The sequence below is a fragment of the Salvelinus namaycush genome, chromosome 19, assembly GCF_016432855.1.
Source record: "Salvelinus namaycush isolate Seneca chromosome 19, SaNama_1.0, whole genome shotgun sequence".
Taxonomy (NCBI): Eukaryota; Metazoa; Chordata; class Actinopteri; order Salmoniformes; family Salmonidae; genus Salvelinus; species Salvelinus namaycush.
Window position 1 is genome coordinate 30086895 of NC_052325.1, and position 22687 is coordinate 30109581.

Here is a 22687-nt window from a genome sequence, read left to right on the forward strand (position 1 = left end):
GCAATGTCAGACCACAACACAACCACAGACGTCGTCACTGGCTCAGATCATGACACAAACTCAGAGACAGAATGCAACACAACCACAGACACAGACGACAATGACACCACAGGCTCAGACCACAGCACAACCACAATCACAGACCCCAATGCAACCCCTGACTGCTAAACTACTGCAGTCACATAATTCATCACAACCACAACAGACAGCAGCACAAACACCCACACAGACCACAAAACAACCGCAGACTGACAAAACACCACAGACACACAACACAACACAACCACAGACAGTGACCCAACCATCAACACAGAACACAAAACCATCAACACATGTGTCAAACCAAACCAACACTCGGGCAGCACAACTATCCACCGCCCCTCAACCGCTAGCGCAATCTACCCTAAGTTCTGTGTCTCAGGTGACCTCACCGTCCAACCTACGAGCAACCCAGCACACCCTGCGCTCCACTCCACAGACCCAAGCCCAAGGCACACTACGATCTGCCCCAATGTGTGCCACTTCCACTCAGCCCCTGGCCTCGTCTTCCCTCTCTTCAAGCCCAAGCTCCACACCCAGCCAGCCCCCATGGAGCACACGAGGTCACAACCCGACCCCTCAGCCCAAACCAGCCTTAGCCCCAACAACAACCCCAGCCCCAGTCCAAGCCACAGTCCCAGCACTAGGGAGAGGTGAGAGGACCCCTGTTCTCCAGGGGAAGAGTGAGGAGGCGGCTATGCCCACAGAGAAGTGGGTGGACAGGCCAGGGACTGTGGGAGGGAGGACAGCCTTTCTGGAGAAACGGGCGGAGTGGACCCCTCTTGCTTGGAGCAAGGTAACCACTTCTCTCACACATCATCTGAGAACAAAGGTGTCAATAAACCAGAGTTTAATTTCACTCTCACTCTCCTCCCCCATGCAGGAGGAGCTCAGGAGAACGAGGACCCCACCTGAGTCTCAACCCACAGCTGAATCTGCTGCTCCTTCCAAAACGCCACCCACTCACAGAAACACTAAAGTTGCTAAACTTGATGGGAGGCCAGGTACAGAGATGTTAATTAAATTGGATAGGTTGAAAAAACTACTGAATTATATGTTATAGTTATAACATTTTATAAATGTTGCTACGGTTGTGCATAGTTAAGATCTTATTAATTTCTATGGTCATTACCGTCTCTCTGTCTTCCTCTCTCAGAATCAAGCCCAACCAAAGTGGCAGGCAGGCTTGCAGACAGAGAGCACAAATGGCTGAAAAAGAACATGGCAACGTCGTCATCTCCTTCATCATTACCTTCGTCATCATCCCCCCTGCAGACCATCTCTGACAGCGGGGGGCAGCCATCTTGGATGGAACTGGCCAAGAGGAAGTCAATGGCCTGGAATGACAAGACCATGGACTGATAGAATGAGAACGAAAGAAACAGAAAAAGAGAAGGGGAGAGGGATAAGGAGAGAGAGAGGGAGCGTCAGGTGGTGGGTATATAGAGATAGGGAGAGATACATAGAGAGAGAGGGGGAGTTCCTTATTTTAATGCACTTATTGTTAGTTGCTATAGACAAGAGTGTCTGCTAAAATGTCTCAATTGCAAGTTGTGAGAGTGGTAGAGACGGAGCAAGACAGAGGGAGAGAAACAGCAACAACAGTAGTGATGGGAATGTAGAGCGAGTGAAGGACAAAGTGAGATGTTGAGTTCATTGAAGTGGAATTGAATTGGCCTTGGAAGCAAAAGCTATAGGTAAGCTGTAAAATCTGCTTCCCTTGAATGTACAGGCTTGCTTTGTTTGTGACATTTTTTTTGTATTGTATGTTTGCGTATGGGATGACCATGATGTAGAATGGTTCACCATCTCTGAATTCTTACGTTTTCTGTCTCTCTTGGTTTTGATCCAAATATATTTTTGTCCCTAACTCTGGGCTTATGTTAGAGATGGGAAAAATATTATTGATATATTGTTTGAATAATATTTTAATTATATCTCAGAAATAAATAATGTATAAGATATTTATGAAATCAATAAATGCTTATGTATGTGACTAAATGCCCCAGTGTTGTTCTAACTATTTATCTTTAATTATTTATGATGAATAATAAAATTACAAATGTTTTCTGTCATTTTATTTTTGCTGACCACACAAACAGAGCAGTTAAAGTATTTAATTTCAAAACTATTTCGGGTATGTTCAAAGCAAATGTACATCTTTAGAAAGCACCACTGAAATATTAATGCACAGAAATATGAAGTTTGCCAAACCAAATTTAAAGCAGCATGTATGACTCTTGTTCAATGTCTGTTGCAAAATACCATAGAGGGGGAGTAGGATAGTAATAGTTCTGGCCTGAGAGAATTTCTCAATATAGAAAGGAGGGAAACGTTCACCCTATTATTCCTTGGCGTACCAGAGGGTGGCGCTGTGGCAATTCTCGTCTACCAATTGTGTAACTTGTGGCTCCGCCCATTCCTCTCCTTGTGTTATGAAAACACCACAGACACACGTGAGTCAGTAAACACAAACATAGACAGAAGGACGAACTGGAGAAGGAAAGTAAATATCCAGCAGTTTGATGAAGCCACATCACCTTTCCCTGGCATTATTTGCCGCGCTACTGCGCCTTTGTGAGAGCTACACTCTCAGAAACTCAGTATCTTGGGCTGTTGCCTCCAACGATGTCGTGGTGGAGGGAGAGCTGGACGCCGTTTCCGAGGAGGAGGTCGCCCCCGCTTTGCTAGTGGACAACAGCGGGCTGTGGAAACAGGCATACCCGCCCTCCGTGTTACGAAATGGTGCGGAGAAGCCCAAAGAAACCGTCAAATCGAAAAAGGAGGATGCAGCGCCCGTGTCATCTGCCTCCAGGGTGTTCTCCTATCGGATGGAGGAGGTGAAAGCGCCCGCCAGTGCCCCCTCACCTCCCCCACATCAGGAGACGGCGAGAACAGCCAGATACATGGCCCACTACAGCGACTGGGGACATCTCGCCACCATTTCCACTCAAGACAAGGTACAGTAAAGCTTGTAGGCCTACTTAAAGTGCCCTCTCCTCAGCATTGCAATTGCTCCATGAAGCACATTAGCACTCAATGTACTAAGCTTTGTTTTCAGACCACAGCCAGGTAGTCTGAAGCCTGTATGTATGTATGTATGTGTAACAGTATAACTTTAAACCGTCCCCTCGCCCCGACACGGGCGCGAACCAGGGACCTTCTGCACACATCAACAACGGTCGCCCACGAAGCGTCGTTACCCATCGCTCCACAAAAGCCGCGGCACTTGCAGAGCAACACTACTTCTAGGTTTCAGAGCAAGTGACGTAACTGATTGAAACGCTAGTAGCGCGTACCCGCTCACTAGCTAGCCATTTCACATCCGTTACACTCACCCCCCTTTCAACCTCCTCCTTTTTCCGCAGCAACCAGTGATCCGGGTCAACAGCATCAATGTAACAGTATAACTTTAAACCGTCCCTTCGCCCGCGAACCAGGGACCCTCTGCACACATTAACAACAGTCACCCACGAAGCGTCGTTACCATCGCTCCACAAAGGCCGCGGCCCTTGCAGAGCAAGGTCCAACACTACTTCTAGGTTTCAGAGCAAGTGACGTAACTGATTGAAATGCTACTAGCGCGTACCCGCTAACTAGCTAGCCATTTCACATCCGTTACACTCACCCCCCTTTCAACCTCCTCCTTTTCCGCAGCAACCAGTGATCCGGGTCAACAGTATCAATATAACTTTAGACCAGTCCCCTCGCCCCGACCCGGGCGCGAACCAGGGACCCTCTGCACACATCAACAACGGTCGCCCACGAAGCGTCGTTACCCATCGCTCCACAAAAGCCGCTGCCCTTGCAGAGCAAGGTGCAACACTACTAGGTTTCAGAGCAAGTGACGTAACTGATTGAAACGCTAGTAGCGCGTACCCGCTCACTAGCTAGCAATTTCATATCCGTTACATATGTATGTATGTGTGTGTGTGTGTGTCTGTACCTGTGTATAACAACTTTATTTTGTATCCTCAGATTAAGGGCCTTCCTTTCGGGAATATCTTCTCGGTCAGTGATGGCCCAATGGACAACAGTACAGGTGTTGTCTACTTCTACGTCACTCTGATGGACAACTCTGTAGCAGACCTGAGAAGCTTCCCATTCGCCTCTCTCACCTTTTCAGAGGCAGAGGGAGACTTCTGCAGGTAGGACTGAGTGTCACCCACCTCCTTTTCTTGGGTGGGTAATCTTGGGTCCCCACCCAGTGTTAGGTTGAAGTGGCACATTTCAAGTCTTGCTGTGTGGGATGGTTACACATTGTGGTCTGTTCGCACATTGTGCTCTGTTCCCACAGGCAGCAGGTGTATGATCCTGAGGACCCACGCTGTGCCAGACTGACCCTGACAGGCAAGATGGTGGAAGTGGGCCCAGAGGAGGTGGAGTTTGCCCAGGAGGCCATGTTCTCTAGGTGTGTGCATGTTAATCACTCGTCCTCCCTGAACATGTTCTGTGTGTGTTTGGCTGTCCAATTGTCTCTCACCAGTAATGAAGTCAGGGACTACACATAGCCTGCCTGCTTGTTTAGTGTGTATAATGCTGTATTTTCTCCTCTCCCTCCAGACACCCTGTGATGAGGAAATGGCCAGTGGGACACAACTGGTTCTTTATGAAGCTGGAGCTCAAACAGGTCTGGCTCCAGGATTGGGTTGGAGGGGTGTCACTCATCCCCCTGGAAGACTACTTCAAAGCCACACCCTACTGAGAGGAACTTCATCCACGGTTTATATTAATTTACTGCACAGTGCCAAATATGACACACGTGTACCAATATAATACAGGGTGTTAGCATCTCTGGGTGCCACAACAGCTGTCCTCTGACCATATTCATCACCACTCAAACACATAACAGAATGGGAGGATCTAAAAGCTCCAGTTCTGGAATATTTTGAAGAGAAATGGGGGGTGGGGGTGTTCAGTTCTAGATCTTCTCAAGGCTGAGTGTGAGTGGTCTAACCATGGTGCATGTAGAGGTAACAACTAAATGTAAGATGTCCCCAATATCAACCAGTTTGCACTAACTGATTAAAGTGCTTCCACAGTTCATGGGGAAAGCTTCTACAAAATGTGAATATAAAGACAAGTAGATATAGACGCCAATAAGCAGACACTGGAGATTGTTCCTATTTATGTAAAGATGTTGTTGAATGTACAGAATGATTTATTTGCTTTGAAAATGTTTTTCCAATGCTACCACCAATCTTTTTCACAATCTTCTGTTCAACAGCTAGACAATGACAAATCAACAATCCACCTAAAGTAGACTCCTCTGGTGGACAATAGATCTTGACTTTGATATTGAGTTTTGTTGAGTGCCGCATACTGTCAAGTCACATTTCTATTTTGTGCTGAGTCTGAAGAAATCATCTTTTAAAATGTAAGTGTCAATGACATTGTGCATGATCTAAAGCAGAAGTTTAATTAATGATACATTGTTATAGATTGTAAAACTGTGTACATGCAATGTTGGGAACATAATACAAATGATTTGGTCAAATAATTTAAATGTCTTCCCAATCTTTCACTTGCTGTATTTTTGAAGCATTGTGTGTCTTGGTGCTTATGTGTTTTCTACTAGTAAAGCTGATAGAACACTATTTTTTTAATCATTAGGTCACTTAATTTAGGTATGCTCTGCATAATTATGCAATGCTCAGATGCATATGTATCTAGCAGCTGTAGAATGATCGTATGAACGCACGTTGGCGATCTTTAAAAATAAACAAAATTATAGTCCGCAAAATAAATGCTGGACCCAAAAGTCCTGAAGTAGTGCTTCATATATTTAGTTATAAAAACTGTAGCGTTTTTTTGACAAACGGTATATTTTCTAATTTTGATGCTGAAGCGAGGCGTGTGTTTTACTCGCGCATCCCATAATACTGTACTGCGCAAGTTCGCGGTGTGTTGATACCCGGCAACAAATGGCGTCTTGAGTGGGCGGCGCCTCGTGCATTGGCAGACCGTTGGCGTTGCCTGACAGAATGTTTTGCAGATAAAGGAGTTTTCCCCCCAATCAATGATTATTCGTGACAAAACACGAATTTGGTCAATTTCGAGAATACACATATTTCAGACTGCAACAGTGTACTAGAGGGTAAGTGTAGCAAACGTCGTTTTTAATTGTTAAACTGCCACTTAGCTATGTATCACGTAGCTAACGTTAGCTAATCATTGCATGTTCAAGAAGCGTCAATAGTATAACCAGCCAGAAGCCTGCGTGGGGGTCTTATCAGACAGGTAACTTATGTATTAGCCTGCCAGCTGCTAGTGTAGGTGTAACTAAGTCAGTGTCTTAATGAATCTATTTAACCTTATCTTGGATAAGAGCGTCTTTTTATTGACTCAAATGTAAATACGATACTAGTTAAGGTCTGTGGAGAAGCACAGTCACCACATATTGGTCTGGTTCCTAGAAAAGACTGGCCTTAACTCTTACCCTCTAGCATCTAAATGTGCCAGTTACAGTAACGAGATAACGTTAGTTTTTTTCTTCAGTGTTTGCTGCTTGTTAACTTTGATAAGTGAAAAAGAAAGCCATCTAGATTAATGCAGATGTTCTCTTCGTGTCAAACCAGTTGATTCTGCTTACTCTTGCCATCCCCAGAATCACCAGAGTGCAGAAATTCAAGGAGGCGTATCGTCAACACTAAGGTTCAGGATCTTTAATCTTCCGTTTCTCCATCATTTTGTGCAGTGACTGCCACTGAGTGGAGGTGAATAAGCATACCGCCCGACCATGCTCACATCACGGGGAGATTCAGATTGTAGAACGCGCAGAAGCCTCGGTGTAGGAAGGGTTGCCTCGTGACTGACCACCCTCAAGCGAGAGGGAAAGAGAGATCGACAAGTCACTCACTCACCGAGACTGCACTGTGAGTGTGGACTCATTGCGACAGACCGGGAACGATTAGAAAAGACATCATCCACCTTTAAAGCTAGCCCAGCTTCTCAATCCTCCTCCCTTCCTTTCCCCGTTCCTACCCGAGGCGAGTTACTGTATGTACGCACCTCTGCCTGGATTGAAAACCCCGAAGGCAGTGAGTGAGGCACGCCGGCCCCGGGGTCCCCGCGCTTCGTTGAGAGAATCGCTGAAATGAGATGAGGCTCAGAAATGGAACGGTTGCCACTGCTATCATTTTCTTCACGTCGTTTCTCAGCCTGTCTTGGTACACAGCCTGGCAGAATGGCAAAGGTAAGCAAGCGAACGCTGTTGTGTTAACAGCTAGTGGCTAGTTACCACTGGATTACTGTAAATCAATTACTGACAGCTGGCTAACCTAGCTAGCTAACGTTTTTGACAGCTGTTTATGACTGGTAGATGGAAAGCAGGCTGGCTAGCTAGCAACACATTTTATAACTGAACTTACTGCAGTGACGGATAGATAGACGGACGAACAGACAGGCACTTCATATGAGGGTCTTGTTGGCTGTCTAATACTTTAGCATCTTCAAAACTAGGGCTGGGCGATATGGCCAGCATATATCACGTAATTTTTTAAAAATGTTTAGATGGTTTGAGGGTATTTTATATTTTTGAATAATTAGTTATACATTTACAAGTAGTGAGTGACCCTATGGTGTCCACATACTTTTGGTCATGTACTGTATGTGGACACATGCTTGTGGAACATCTCATTCCAAAATCATGAGCATTTAATATGGAGTTTGTCCCCCCTTTTGCTGTTATAACAGCATCCACTCTCTTCTGGGAATGTTTTTCACTCATTTTTTATTTATTTCACCTTTAATTAACCAGGTAGGCCAGTTGAGAACAAGTTCTCATTTACAACTGCGACCTGGCCAAGAGAAAGCAAAGCAGTGCGACAAAAACAACACAGTTACACATGGGATAAACAAACGTACAGTCAATAACACAATAGAAAAAATCTATGTACAGTGTGTGTAAATGTAGAAGATTAGGAAGGTAAGGCAATAAATAGGCCATAGAGGTGAAATAATTACAATTTAGCATTGGAGTGAAGGATGTGCAAGTAGAGATACTGGGGTGCAAAAGAGCATAAGATAACATGGGGATGAGGTAGTTGGGTGTGCTATTTACAGATTGTCTGTGTACAGTGATCGGTAAGCTGCTCGGACAGCTGATGCTTAAAGTTAGAGAGGGAGATATAAGACTCCATCTTCAGTGATTTTTAACATTTGTTCCAGTCATTGGCAGCAGAGAACTGGAAGGAAAGGCGGCCAAAGGAGGTGTTGGCTTTGGGGATGACCAGTGAAATATATCTGCTGGAGTGCGTTCTACGGGTGGGTGTTGCAATGGTGACCAGTGAGCTGAGATAAGGCGGGGCTTTACCTAGCAAAGACTTATAGATGACCTGGATCCAGTTGGTTTGGCGACGAATATGTAGTGAGGGCCAGCTAACGAGAGCATACAGGTCGCATTGGTATGTAGTATATGGGGCTTTGGTGACAAAATGGATGGCACTGTGATAGACTACATCCAATTTGCTGAGTAGAGTGTTGTAGGCTATTTTGTAAATGACATCACCGAAGTCAAGGATCGGTAGGATAGTCAGTTTTACGAGGGTATGTTTGACAGCATGATTGAAGGAGGCTTTGTTGCGAAATAGGAAGCCGATTCTAGATTTAATTTTGGATTGGAGATGCTTATTGTGAGTCTGGAAGGAGAGTTTACAGTCTAACCAGACACCTAGGTATTTGTAGTTAGCCACATATTCTCAGTCAGAACCGTCCAGGGTAGCAATGCTAGTCGTGCGGGCAGCAATCGGTTGAAGAGCATGCATTTAGTTTTACTAGCGTTTAAAGGCAGTTGAAGGTCACGGAAGGAGTGTTGTATGGCATTGAAGCTTGTTTGGAGGTTTGTTAACAGTGTCCAAAGAAGGGCCAGATGTATACAGAATGGTGTTGTCTGCATAGAGGTGGATCAGAGAATCACCAGCAGCAAGAGCGATGATATATATATATATATCTGCTGGAGGTCATTTTGCAGGGCTCTGGCAGTGCACCTCCTTGCACAAAGGCGGAGGTAGCGGTCCTGCTGCTGGGTTGTTGCCCTCCTACGGCCTCCTCCACATCTCCTGATGTACTGGCCTGTCTCCTGGTAGCGCCTCCATGCTCTGGACACTACGCTGACAGACACAGCAAACCTTTTTGCCACAGCTCGCATTGATGTGCCATCCTGGATGAACTGCACTAGCTGAGCCACTTGTGTGGGTTGTAGACTCCGTCTCATGCTACCACTAGAGTGAAAGCACCGCCAGCATTCAAAAGTGACCAAAACATCAGCCAGGAAGCATAGGAACTGAGAAGTGGTCTGTGGTCACCACCTGCAGAACCATTCCTTTATTGGGGGTGTCTTGCTAATTGCCTATAATTTCCACCTTTTGTCTATTCCATTTGCACAACAGCATGTGAAATGTATTGTCAATCAGTGTTGCTTCCTAAGTGGACAGTTTGATTTCACAGAAGTGTGATTGACTTGGAGTTACGTTGTGTTGTTTAAGTGTTCCCTTTATTTTTTTGAGCAGTGTATATATCACACACACACACAGAGAAAAGAGATGTTGGAACATTGATGCAGGGACTTGCATCCATTCAGCTACAAGGACATTAGTGAGGTTGGGCGATCAGGAAAGCTTGTGTGGCCTACCGCTAAGCCATTGTTGCCACTTCACAATAACAGTTCTTACAGTTGGCAGGGTAGAAATTTGACAAACATACTTATTGGAAAGGTGGCATCCTATGACTGTGCCAAGTCATTGAGCTCTTCAGTAAGGCCATTCTACTGCCAGTGTTTGTCTATGGAGATTGCATGGCTGTGCGCGCGATATATATATATATTTTTTTTTACTTTAAAATATATATATATACAGTGGGGAGAACAAGTATTTGATACACTGCCGATTTTTTGCAGGTTTTCCTACTTACAAAGCATGTAGAGGTCTGTAATTTTTTTATCATAGGTACACTTCAACTGTGAGAGATGGAATCTAAAACAAAAATCCAGAAAATCACATTGTATGATTTTTAAGGAATTAATTTGCATTTTATTGCAATTATTATTTATTAATAATTATGTAATAATTCGGGCAAATAATTTCGCAATGAGCCAAGCGGCCCAAACTGTTGCATATACCCTGACTCTGCGTGCAATGAACGCAAGAGAAGTGACACAATTTCCGTAGTTTAATATTGCCTGCTAACATGAATTTCTTAACTAAATATGCAGGTTTAAAAATATATACTTCTGTGTAATGATTTTAAGAAAGGCATTGATATTTATGGTTAGGTACATTCGCGCAACGATTGTGCTTTTTTCGCAAATGCGCTTTGTTTAAATCATCCCCCGTTTGGCGAAGTTGGTTGTCTTTGTTAGGAAGAAATGGTCTTTACGCAGTTCGCAACGAGCCAGGCGGCCCAAACTGCTGCATATACCCTGACTCTGTTGCACAGAACGCAAGAGAAGTGACACAATTTCCCCAGTTAAAAGAAATTCATGTTAGCAGACAATATTTGAAAATATATACTTGTGTATTGATTTTAAGAAAGGCGTTGATGTTTATGTTTAGTTACACATTGGTGCACCGACAGTGTTTTTTTTCGTGAACGCGCTTGTTAAATCACCCGTTTGGGGAAGTAGGCTGTGATTCGATGATAAATTAACAGGCACCGCATCGATTATTTGCAACGCAGGACAAGCTAGATAAACTAGTAATATCATCAACCATGTGTAGTTAACTAGTGATTATGTTAAGATTGATTGATTTTTATAAGATAAGTTTAATGCTAGCTAGCACCTTACCTTGGCTCCTTGCTGCACTCGCGTAACAGGTGGTCAGCCTGCCACGCAGTCTCCTCGTGGAGTGCAATGTAATCGGCCATAATCGGTGTCCACAAATGCAGATTACCGATTGTTATGAAAACTTGAAAAACCCTAATTAAACTGTCGACCTCTAATAGTGGGTGTTTTGAATAGTGTTTTACATTACAATGAATGAAAAATGTCAGGGAGGAGTTATTGTGACAGGGTAGAAACCCAAGTGTTCCCTAGGGGACCCTATAATCTTTGGCTACGTTGAATGTATTCTCTTAGCTACTTCATGTAGCTAACATATTCATGCTTCCCATATTCCTCTTTGATTTAGAAGGTACTGTTGCATAAACAACATGCTGATTTCGGTCTACAACATCACTGGTTTTATCAGGCTTTATAGCTAGTTACGTTTGCTTTGACCAAGTACATTTTATTAGCTTTTTAGCTAGCCAGCTAACTAGTGATTAGCTTTGGCGTCTAACAAGATTTAGGCCCAACTTGCTAAGAGAAGACAAACTAGCCATTTTTTGCAGATGTAAGAAACAAACTAGTGTAATTATAGAAAGCTAGTGGATTTATATTAAGAAGTGAAACCAGCATCGTTATCATCAACATTGTTGTTTGTGCTGCATTGACCATGTAGACTGAATGCAAGTGTCTCGTGGTCAAGCAACAACAGCGTCCTTGAGTGATGGAACGGGGCTACGTCTGTGTGGAAAGCGGCATGGAGAGAGAGGGATGACTAACGTATCGGAGTGAACAATAAAAATGGACGTTACACACGGCATATCGCATTGAACAAATCTAACATTAAAATACCATTAAAGAAGGTAAAGTAAAACCCGAAACCGGTCCGTGCATCAATACCGGTATATTGTAAAATACGGTATACCACCCAGCCCTATTCCAAACTGGATATTGACACAGATGGCTATGTAACAGGTTCCTCTTTGTGCAAGGGCTATAGATGGCAACCATCCCTATACTATCACAGGGGGACATAGCTGTCCATAAAAATGATCGCATCTGGCTGGCTGTGTGAAAATAGCAGGTTATTCAAGCCAGATACAGCAAAGCTATGAAAATCCACACCCATTGACTTTTGCATGCAGGCTAGCGTGCTGAGGACAAGATCAATGCTCATGTATTTTGACAGATCATCATTCAGCAGTCAATTATTTCCTGGTTTGACTTGTCTATTTATTGATTAGAAGCAATTTTACATGCTCCGCCATGACTGCTTGCTGCTCATTAAAAGTGTGTGTGGTGTGCGTGCTTGTGAAAATGTAGGCCTAGTATGTTAAGATGCCAGCTACGTCTTCTGTTTCCCCCCTCGTTTCTCTTTTGCTTCACTTTCTTTTTGCTTCACTTTCTTTTTGCAAATAACGAAAGCAACGTGATTCATAGGTGTGTTCCTTCCAACTAAATGCTTCGGTGGTTACTCTTCACAACTCAGTTTCAGAAACACACAGACACACACACACACACACACACATTCAATACTGTAATATATGTGTCTGGTCCAAGGTTAACTCAGTCCAGTGTGGGAACTGAAAACGGTTATATGGGTGGCGGCGGCTTGTTATCAGCAGAGTGTAAATTAATTGTGACCTTTTAGATAAATTCCAAGCCCTCACAGTGATTTAGGTTTTTTAAAAGCTCAATGGTATCATAGCTACACAGCTCTCGAGGGAATCAAGTGCCTTTACTGCCTTAGCTAGGTCAGGCCAGCAGAGTTTCATTGCTTGGATCAAAATGAAGGACAAATTGGGTGTGTTGTGTACCAAAGCAAGGATGTAGGCTAGTACATAAGAATCCTTAGTATAAGGAAGGATTGTACATCATAAAGCATCACTCCTCTTTTCATGCTTCTATTGGTACCACCCTAACTGTTTAAGTTAAGCTTGTATGGAGAGGGCAGGCTTTTCCAAATTGCGTGTATGAGAGGTGTGGCTCATTGTGAAACCAAATACTGTTTGTTTTGTAAATGGGTTGTTCCATTTGATTTCAATCACGTTTTGACTGTACCCCTTTTTAGATTTAAACAACAATTTTAAAGCTTTCAAAGCTTTTTAAACTATTTAATAATTTATTGAAGAAACTACATTTTCACACTACATGACCAAAAGTATGTGGACACCTGCTCGTCAACCATCTCATTCCAAAATCATGGGCATTATTTTGGAGTGCCCCCCCCCCCTTCTGCCATAACAGCCTCCACTCTTCTGGGATGGCTTTTCACTAGATGTTGAAACATTGCTGTGGGGACTTGCTTCCTTAAAGCCACAAGAGCATTAGTGAGGTCGGGCACTGATGTTGGGTGATTAGGCCTGGCTCGCAGTCAAGGTTCCAATTCATCCCAAAGGCGTTCGATGGGGTTGAGGTCAGGGCTCTGTGCAGGCCTGTAAAGTTCTTCCACACCGATCTCGACAAACCATTTCTATTTCTGTATGGACCTCGCTTTGCGCATGGAGGCATTGTCATACTGAAACAGGGAAGGGCCTTCCCCAAACTGTTGCCACAAAGTTGGAAGCACAGAATCACCTATAATGTCATTTGTATGCTGTAGCGTTAAGATTTCCCTTCACTGGAAATAAGGGGCCAAACCATGAAAGAAAAAAAATCCCCAGACAATTATTACTTGTCCACCAGACTTTACAGTTGGCACTAAGCGTTGGGGCAGATAGCTTCTTCCTTGCATCTGGCAAACCCAGATTTGTCCGTTGGCCTGCCAGATAATGAAGCGTGATTCATCGCTCCAGAGAGTGTTTCCACTGCTCCAGAGTACGATGGCGGCAAGCTTCACACCACTCCAGCCGACGCTTGGCATTGCGCATGGTGATCTTAGGCTTGTGTGCTGCTGCTCAGCCATGGAAACACTTTTCATGAAGCTCCCGACGAACAGTTCTTGTGCTGACGTTGCTTCCAGAGGCACTTTCCAGAGGAAAGAAAATGTAGCATTTTTAAAGCCAATTTCCCGCAATTCTATACATTTTGCATGGGGCAGAGATTTATTTGTTGCTGTATTAAAGCTAATTTCCTGCAATTCTATGCCTTCTTCCATGTCTTGTGTGTTTATGATACAAGGGGTCGAAGCCTGAAACGTGTTCAAAAAATATATATTACACACACGGTACCAGTCAAAAGTTTGGACACCTACTCAGAAACTATGAAATAACACACAGAATCATTTAGTAACCAAAAAAGTGTTAAACAAATCAAAATAGCTACCCTTTGTCTTGACAGCTTTGCACACTCTTGGCATTCTCTCAACCAGCGTCACCTGGAATGCTTTTCCAACAGTCTTAAAGGAGTTTACACATTTTTGGGGGGTTACTACATGATTCCTTATGTGTTTAGATATCTTCACTATTATTCTAGTGTGTGTGTGGATATAAATATGTTTTTTTCTGGGACCTGCACTCTGTATTAATCCCGTTCTAGGTACAGATCTGGTCCATGGTCCACCAGTTGAGTATGGAGAATCTAAGGTGTTTGTTGTGCCCGCCATCAGTTGAGACACTGCATACTCTTGAATACAGGGTGGGTGCCTTTTCAATCCTAGAAATAGAATCAGACCACTGCAATTTAGCTGGTACCAGGGTTGGGCGGTATCCAGATTTTCATATGGTCATACCGTCCCTCTCTCAAAACCGATTTACAGTATTACTGGCTTAGTACGTAAGGTGGTGCCAAAACATGCAAAAAAAACACCCTTTGGGCTTCTATTACCAGAATGCTAACAAAATAAGCACACGTAATAGCACATTTCCATGGAGGCTGCTATCTAAATATGCTAACGATTGCAAACTGTTTTTATTTTTAGCAAAGAAAGGCAGTACAACTCATAAAGTTGTGCGTGTATACACTACCGTTCAAACGTTTGGGGTCACTTAAATGTCCTTGTCCTTGAAAGCACTTTTTTTGTCCATTTTTTAAATAACATCAAATTGATCAGAAATGCAGTGTGGACAATGTTGTAAATGACTATTGTAGCTGGAAACGGCAGATTAAAAAAAAAGAATATCTTCTTAGGTGTGCAGAGGCCCATTATCAGCAACCATCACTCCTGTGTTCCAATGGCACGTTGTGCTAGCTAATCCAAGTTTATAATTTTAACAGACTAATTGATCATTAGAAAACCCTTTTGCAATTATGCTAGTACAGGTGAAAACTTTTGTGCTTTTTCCCCGAACAAGAATAGACTGCCGAGTTTCAGAAGAAAATTCTTTGTTTCTGTCCATTTTGAGCCAGTAATCAAACCCACAAATGCTGATGCTCCAGATACTCAACTAGTCTAAAGAAGGCCAGTTTTATTGCTTCTTTAATCAGAACATTTTTCAGCTGTGCTAACATAATAGCAAAAGGGTTTTCTAATGATCAATTAGCTAATCCTAGTTTATCATTTTAAAAGGCTAACACAACGTGCCATTGGAACACAGGAGTGATGGTTGCTGATAATGGTCCTCTGGATGCCTATGTAGATATTCCATTAAAAATCAGCCATTTCCAGCTACAATAGTCATTTACAACATTGACAATGTCTACTCTGTATTTCTGATCAATTTGATATTTTAATGGACAAAAAAATAGCTTTTCAAAAACAAGGACATTTCTAAGTGTCCCCAAACTTTGAAATGGTAGTGTATATAGGTAAGAGCTACCAAATTTCATTTTTGAACATGTATAACGTGACCCCTGTCAATATACAGTTGGACTCACATGTTCCCGCTTTCTCCAGTTGTGCTCTTTACAAATACGTGACTGGCTCATCTGTTCTGGGGAACTACGGTAAGCTTCATAATGTGACCGGTGAATTGAAGAACACAGTCTGCTTTATCTTAACATATTGCACAAGTTGACTGCAGGTATTTACTTAGAAAGGAGCTGCACAATATAATAATAGTTATGACGGTATTGGCAAAACCATTCCATGGCTATTTCCAAATACCCCGGTATACCGCCGAAGCCCAGCTTGTATGTCACTGAAATATTGAATTGAATTGAATTGAAATGGACTTCCAATTATTACCACCATGATGGCTGCTGGTTTACCCACTGTCAAATGTTTATTTAAGTAGGAATATCTATAATTGTATATTTCTATGATTTCAATAGGTTTCATATACTGTCAATTCTCTATAATTTAAAACAGATATTCACATTCAATTCAACATTGTGTGGACTCAACCATCTTTGATACCATTTGAAAGTTTACAATTATCATCCGAAATGAGACACCCAGCCTGTATTCAAGAGTATGCTTTGTCTCAACCAAGGGCATAACACAAACACATCAGATTATGTAAAATAGGGTCTAAGCTACAATATATTTGAAAATAAAAAAAGTTTGCGTTTACGCGGTAGGGTGGGGTGGGTGTATGCAAACAGCAGGTCCGGAACAAGGTAGCACGTCCGGTGAACAGGTCAGGGTTCTATAGCCGCAGGCAGAACAGCAGAAACTGGATTAGCAGCATGACCAGGTGGACTGGGACAGACACGAGTTATCAGGCCAGATAGTCCTGGGGCATGGTCCTAATGCTCAGATCGCCTGGGAGAGAGAAATGGGAAAATTAGAGGTTGCCTACCTAAGATCACACAGGACACCAGATAAGACAGGAGAATTACACCAACAGGCTGATCCTAGCCCCACGGCACATGGGCTATTGCAGTATAGATACTGGAGACTGAGACAGGGGGGTTCGGGTGACACTGTGGTCCTGTCCAAAGTTTCTCCCGGACAGGGCCAACCAGTCAGGATATTGCCCTACCCACTTTTCCAAAGCACAGCCCCCACACTACCAAAGGGATATCAACCGACCACTAACTTACTACCCAGAGACAAGGCCAAGTATAGCCCATGAATATATCCACCACTGTACAAGCCCGAGGGGGTGCAAAACCGGACAGACAGGAAGATAACGTCAGTGACTCAACCCACAAAAGTTGTGTATAGTGTAAAAAAAGCCTGCTACATGGGAGAGTGTGAGCAAGCCCGTGACTAAGCCCCTGTAATGGGATCAGAGGCAGAGAATCCCAGTGGGGAGAGGGGAGCCTGTTGTTGCAACCGTTGTCATGGTAACCTGACAGCTACATGTTCTAAATTCCTCAATTTTAAAGGGTAGGAAGCATGTTTTTATTCCAAGTAACAACAGTGTGGGCAAAGAAAGACTTCGGTAACCATATTGTTACTGTAACTACAAACATGGTTATGTTTTATTTTTTAAACACTTTTATTCATTCATTTCCAGTTATCTTCGGAACTACCCACAATCCACTATTTCTACTTTATGCTACCGAGTTTGTATGCTAGCTCAAGCTGTCTAACATTTAGTCACACCTCATGCTCCTCAGACTTTGTGCCTATGTTATCTAGTGTGAACCCCGGGATGCTCTGGGGCCTTCTTGCCGTGGGCTCAAAATAAAATTATACCTTCTTGCTCTAATTGTGTAACCGTGGTCCCTCGTTTGCTCCTTTTTTGTTTTGTCAACTTTTCGGCATGTTCTCTGAAGTAGGCTTGGAGTTTTGTAACTTTTTCCACCTATAATGACAAAGCGAAAACTTTATTTTTTTAGCTAGTGTGTGTGTGTGTGTGTGTGTGCAAATATTTTTTTGAAATAAAATGTAGGTATTCAGACCCTTTGCTATGAGACTCGAAATTGAGCTCAGGTGCATCCTGTTTACATTGATCATCCTTGATGTTTCTACAACTTTATTTGAATCCACCTGTGGTAAATGTATTGATTGGACATGATTTGGAAAGGCACACATCTGTCTATATAAGGTCCCACAGTTGACAGTGCATGTCAGAGCAAAAACCAAGCCAAGCTACGGAGTTGTCCGTGGAGCTCCGAGACAGGATTGTGTCAAGGCACAGATCTGGGGAAGGGTACCAAAAAAGATCTGCAGCATTGAAGAACACAGTGGCCTCCATAAAATTTAAATGGATTAAGTTTGGAACCACCAAGACTCTTCCTAGAGCTGGCTGCCCGGCCAAACTGAGAAATTGGGGGAGAAGGGACTTGGTCAAGGAGGTGACCAAGAACCAGGTGGTCACTCTGACAGAGCTCCAGGGTTCCTCTGTGGAGATGGGAGGAACTTCCAGAACAATCCTCTCTGCAGATTGGCCAAACGGAAGCCACTCCTCAATAAAAGGCACATGACAGCCCACTTGGAGTTTGGTGAAAGGCACCTAAAGGACTCTGACCATGAGAAACATTCTCTGGTCCGATTAAACCAAGATTGAATTATTTGGCCTGAATGCCAAGTGTCACGTCTGGTGGAAACCTGGCACCATCCCTACGGTGAAGCATGGGGGTGGCAGCATCATGCTGTGGGAATGTTTTTCAGGGATTGGGAGACTAGTCAAATTCGAGGAAAGATGAACGGAGCAAAGTACAGAGATCCTTGACACAAACCTGCTCAGGAACTCGGACTGGGGCGAAGGTTCACCTTCCAACAGGACAACAACCCTAAGCAGACAACCAAGACGACACAGGAGTGGCTTCGGGACACGTTTCTGAATGTCCTTGAGTGAACCAGCCAGACCCCGGACTTGAACACAATGGAACATCTTTGGAGAGACCTGAAAATAGCTGTGCAGCAACGCCCCCCATCCAACCTGACAGAGCTTGAGAGGATCTGCAGAGAAGAACGGGACAAACTCCCCAAAAATAGGTGTCATACCCAAGAAGACTCAGGCTGAAATCACTGCTAAAGGTGTTTCAACAAAGTACTTAGTAAAGGGTCTTGAATACTTACGTAAATGTGATATTTCAGTTTTTTATTTATTTGTAATACATTTTATAAAAAACAGTTTATGCTTTGTAGTTATGGAGTATTGTGTGTGTGTGTGGTTTTAATACATTTTAGAATAAGGATGTAACCTAGCAAAGTGGAGAAAGTCAAGTGGTCTGAATACTTTCCGAAGGCACTGTAGCTATTGGATTTTTCATGATTTTGGTTTAATTTGAAGTTATTTCTGTTGCATTTAACATTTTCGGGAATAGGCTGGCTTGCCGGGTACTCCATTTTATTACACCACCCCATTTTCCCACATGACTTCGGCGTTCTGATCAGGAACAAAAACGATTGAAAAGTGAGGTAACTTTGCATTGGGACTTGATGCGTATGCTAATCCATATGTTACGTTTATGCTACCTACCATTTTAAATTCAGACCTTCCACTGCTTTAATTTCTTCACATTCACAACATGAAGTTAGCAGCTTGCCATAGCCTACTTGTAAATTACGTTTTTTCCTTTTACTGTGAATAAAAAGTATGCTTCTCAAAACGTAAGATATGTTCTGGTAATTATATGAGCTGACTAGACAAATCCGTTATTTGTTTATACAGGTCCTAAGAAACATCAAGACTAATCAAATGTATATCAAGAAAAAAATATTAAATAGCGGTGTGCTACACTGCATTCCCCCAGGCTAAATTCCAAAGCATTTTTGTGGCAATGGACAAGAACAGCTCAAGGACAGAACTACATACATTTTAAATAGAGAGAATAAATGTAGCTCATTTCTGTGAAGCTTTGTGATTATTGAGGACAAGTTTGATGTCAGACAACAATAGAATGTAAATGAATTAATGCGTGCCAAAGACGTTAAGGTGAAAGGTAATGTTTATAATGAGGGGTTGGCAGGACTTCTAAATACATTACCGCAATCATGGCTAGGTTGGTTTGCGGAAATAAAAGTACAAGGCTTTGTTGCCGGCATTACCGTTCAAATATTAAGAGAAGGCAGGGAAGTTGGCGGCGTGGTATAATTGTCCGAAAAATGTAATGGTATTAAAGTTGTATAATAAGTTACTTTCTTACCACTTCTACCATAGGCAAATAGGTCTAGAAAGTTTAGTTTTTAAATCAAAAGGGGTGCCAAAAAGTGGAACGATCCTAATGTCAACCTGCTGTAGGCCTAAGTGCTGTGCTCACATTATGAGAAGACACAACCCACACATGATGTGCTGTAGCTTATGTTATGACGTGTCACTAAATATAGACATTTTCTAACAGCAGGAAATTAATTTAACACGTTCTTTCTGACTTATCGTGAGTTAGTGTCAGTGAGGTATTACGAATTGTTTAGATGATTTGTTGGTATGATACATAGAAGTAGAATGAGACTGTATTATTGTCTGTGGTATGCTAGTGTATTTCCTTGTTCTGGAATGTTTTTTTTAGTCCTAGAAGTGGTCAGTCCTAGGTATCTACCAGACATTGATTCAGTGGGTTAAGATCAGAGAACGGGAAAACGTTGATTTCCATCTAAAACGCCATCTTTGAGGAAGAGGTTTGAAGAGACTATTGACACAAGCTCTGGGGTTCAGACCCTCCCTTCAGTAGAAACTTCACTGTTGTTCAGTCTTTACTCTGTAATGTTACACGGTGCTGTTCTGAAATATTGAAGGGATTCCACACAAATATACTGAAATCAGAAATCCTCACAAATGAAGAGTGAGAGAGACACACAGGAATAGGCCTCAATCATGCACTGCATTTAAAAAAAAAAAAGTATTTGGTTGTCGTAGTTAATGGAATGATTTATAAAACTGCACTACTGCACACATTCTTCCACTCAAGCACCCAACCTTGTGCGTGCATGGCATGCGTGGGTTTACTGTTTGTCTGTGTTTCAGAAGGAGGAACACAGACGGGCAGGCAGATAAATGTCTCCCCAAATGTCAGCCAGCGGGATGTTGAAGAGCAGCGTTGTGGCACAAAGCTTTGCATTCATAAACACTCGCTGGCTGCTCCCGCTGGCCCAACAGTCAGAATCCATAGCAAAGCTGTGCTTTGGATCAGTGTCTCTTGTGTATCTCACATTCAGACCAGTGAGGGCTGTTGCTTTGGTACTACAGTAGTGTTACTCATCCTACCCAGCACCACTCCCTGGGATATTATTTATTTTTATTTTACCTTTATTTAACTAGGCAAATCAGTTAAGAACCCATTGAAAATAATAATGACAGCCTAGGAACAGTGGGTTAACTGCCTTGTTCAGGGTATTCGATCTTGCAACCTCTCGGTTACTAGTCCAACGCTCTAACCACTAGGCTACCTACCACCCCAATGTTGCTGACCTGTACCTCAGGCGGGTTCACTGACATAATTTAGTTTCAAGTTCTTTTCAAATGCTAGTTTTAATGGAAGCGGACGGTCCTCCAAGGTGGATGAACCATAGCCTGGCTGTCCCTGGTATGCGTAAGGTTAGCAGACCTAAAATGAACACCTGCCAAATGCGGATAGATTTTGGCAGGATTGGTAGGATGTCTATTTCACCAGCCACGTTGGCAGGTGGTCAGGGCTCCACAGTGTGACAATTTCACTCGCGTTGTGAATAAAATGGTTACGTACGATCATATTTATAGTAAAATAAATGCTGCAGTAAATGTTTTTAAAGTATTTCTGCCGTTTTTGTTAAATAGCTGGTAAATTAATCGCACTGTCAAAGAACTCCAAATCCCATATTACCCTATTCCACTTGCGCTGCAACACTGCCTGGCTGGAGGTTGTACGCACATGAAGAGCTGCACACAGGCAGAAAAGTTGGTCTAATTTACTTGAAATGAAAGTCTACTGAAGTGAGACTTTGTCCTTGTGTTTCTTGGCTCTTTATACGAAACAAAAATGTAAAATCAACATGTGAAGTGTCAGTACCATGTTTCATGAGCTGAAATAAAAGATCCCAGAAATGTTCCATACGCACAAAAAACGTATTTCTCGCAAATGTTGTGCACAAATTTGTTTACGTCCTTGTTGGTGAGCTTTTCTCCTTTGCCAAGATAATCCAACCACCTGACATGTGTATTTTAACACCAATATACCCATCCATTAAAAAAATGAATTTAATATATGTCAATCTAGCAAACCAGGCAACTAAAACCAACTTTATAAACAACTAGGTTCAATGATAAGATAGCTAACATTAGACTATAACTGGCAATGGAAATGGCACTGAGATACAAATTGCATTAGTACACAGATCATACACTTAACATGAGCTAGCTAGCTAACAGTACGCTTTAACTTGGATGAGCGCTTCTCTCCCTCTGTCATGGATGCCATGGTTGCCCTTGGTTTTAAGATGTAATCCGGAGATGGGTGTTTTATACAACAGCCTTCTGGGTTCTCTTTTCGACTCCCTCATATTTGCAATCAAACTCTGCTTCCACCAGGCATTCCACTGATTTCAAAACTCGGTCCTCCAGAAAGTGGAGAGCAAGAGTTGTGGAGTTCATGATATCTTTAAAAAGAACAGCATTAGAAATTATTACCTACACATACTAAGCAGCTCATGTTATAGACAGAAGCATGCTACATGGCAGACCAATCCAAACTCCTCTCTCGGCATGTCTAGCCCATCCATTATCTCAGCCAATCATGGCTAGCGGGAAGGTTCCTGTATTTTTCCGTGGCTAAACCAACTAGACTCATAATTGTAACTATTTGCAGATGTGATACAAGTTTATTATTAAGGCACATGAAAATTCACATTCCAGAAGGCATTTCTACCAAAAAACATTTTTTCTTTTTCGTTCAAATGCCTCTCCTGTGAAGAAGTGACGTACGACACATGCCTAATTTCTTGAAACGAGTCACATTTTATGCCGTGAAGGGTAGATACACGGAGTATCCAAGTAAGCCTAAAGAGCTTGTTTTACAATGCATCCCTTCCCCTTTTACTCTCACACCCTTTCCTGTCTTTGTCTCTATAAACCTCGTGTTCAATCTTTTTTCTCTGCCGAATCTTGCCCTCTTTTGCTCGTCTTCGACTCCATCCCCCTCAAGGTCTGTCTCCATCGCTCTGAGTCTATCTTCATCTCAAGGCCTCCTCTATCT

At 42.8% G+C, this 22687-nt stretch overlaps 2 protein-coding genes across 3 annotated transcripts in view; both read left to right on the top strand.

Moving 5' to 3' along the window:
- The first annotated feature begins 2451 nt into the window (after window positions 1-2451).
- On the top strand, window positions 2452-5539 carry LOC120063797 (protein CREG2-like). Its single transcript, XM_039014102.1, has 4 exons — window positions 2452-2999; window positions 4018-4187; window positions 4337-4450; window positions 4603-5539. Exons 1-4 carry the CDS (start codon window positions 2565-2567, stop codon window positions 4742-4744), a joined length of 861 nt encoding a protein of 286 aa, XP_038870030.1. The 5' UTR covers window positions 2452-2564; the 3' UTR covers window positions 4745-5539.
- A 470-nt stretch (window positions 5540-6009) lies between these two features.
- Window positions 6010-22687, top strand: part of LOC120064309 (alpha-1,3-mannosyl-glycoprotein 4-beta-N-acetylglucosaminyltransferase A-like) — a 47568-nt gene continuing 30890 nt past the window's right edge. The window contains exons 1-2 of one of the 2 annotated variants that reach the window (XM_039014792.1): window positions 6010-6136; window positions 6647-7234. In XM_039014792.1, coding sequence (XP_038870720.1) covers window positions 7141-7234 — 94 coding nt within the window. In that variant the 5' untranslated portion in view covers window positions 6010-6136; window positions 6647-7140. The remainder of the gene's footprint in view (window positions 6137-6646; window positions 7235-22687) is intronic. The other variant, XM_039014794.1, reaches the window with a different exon arrangement.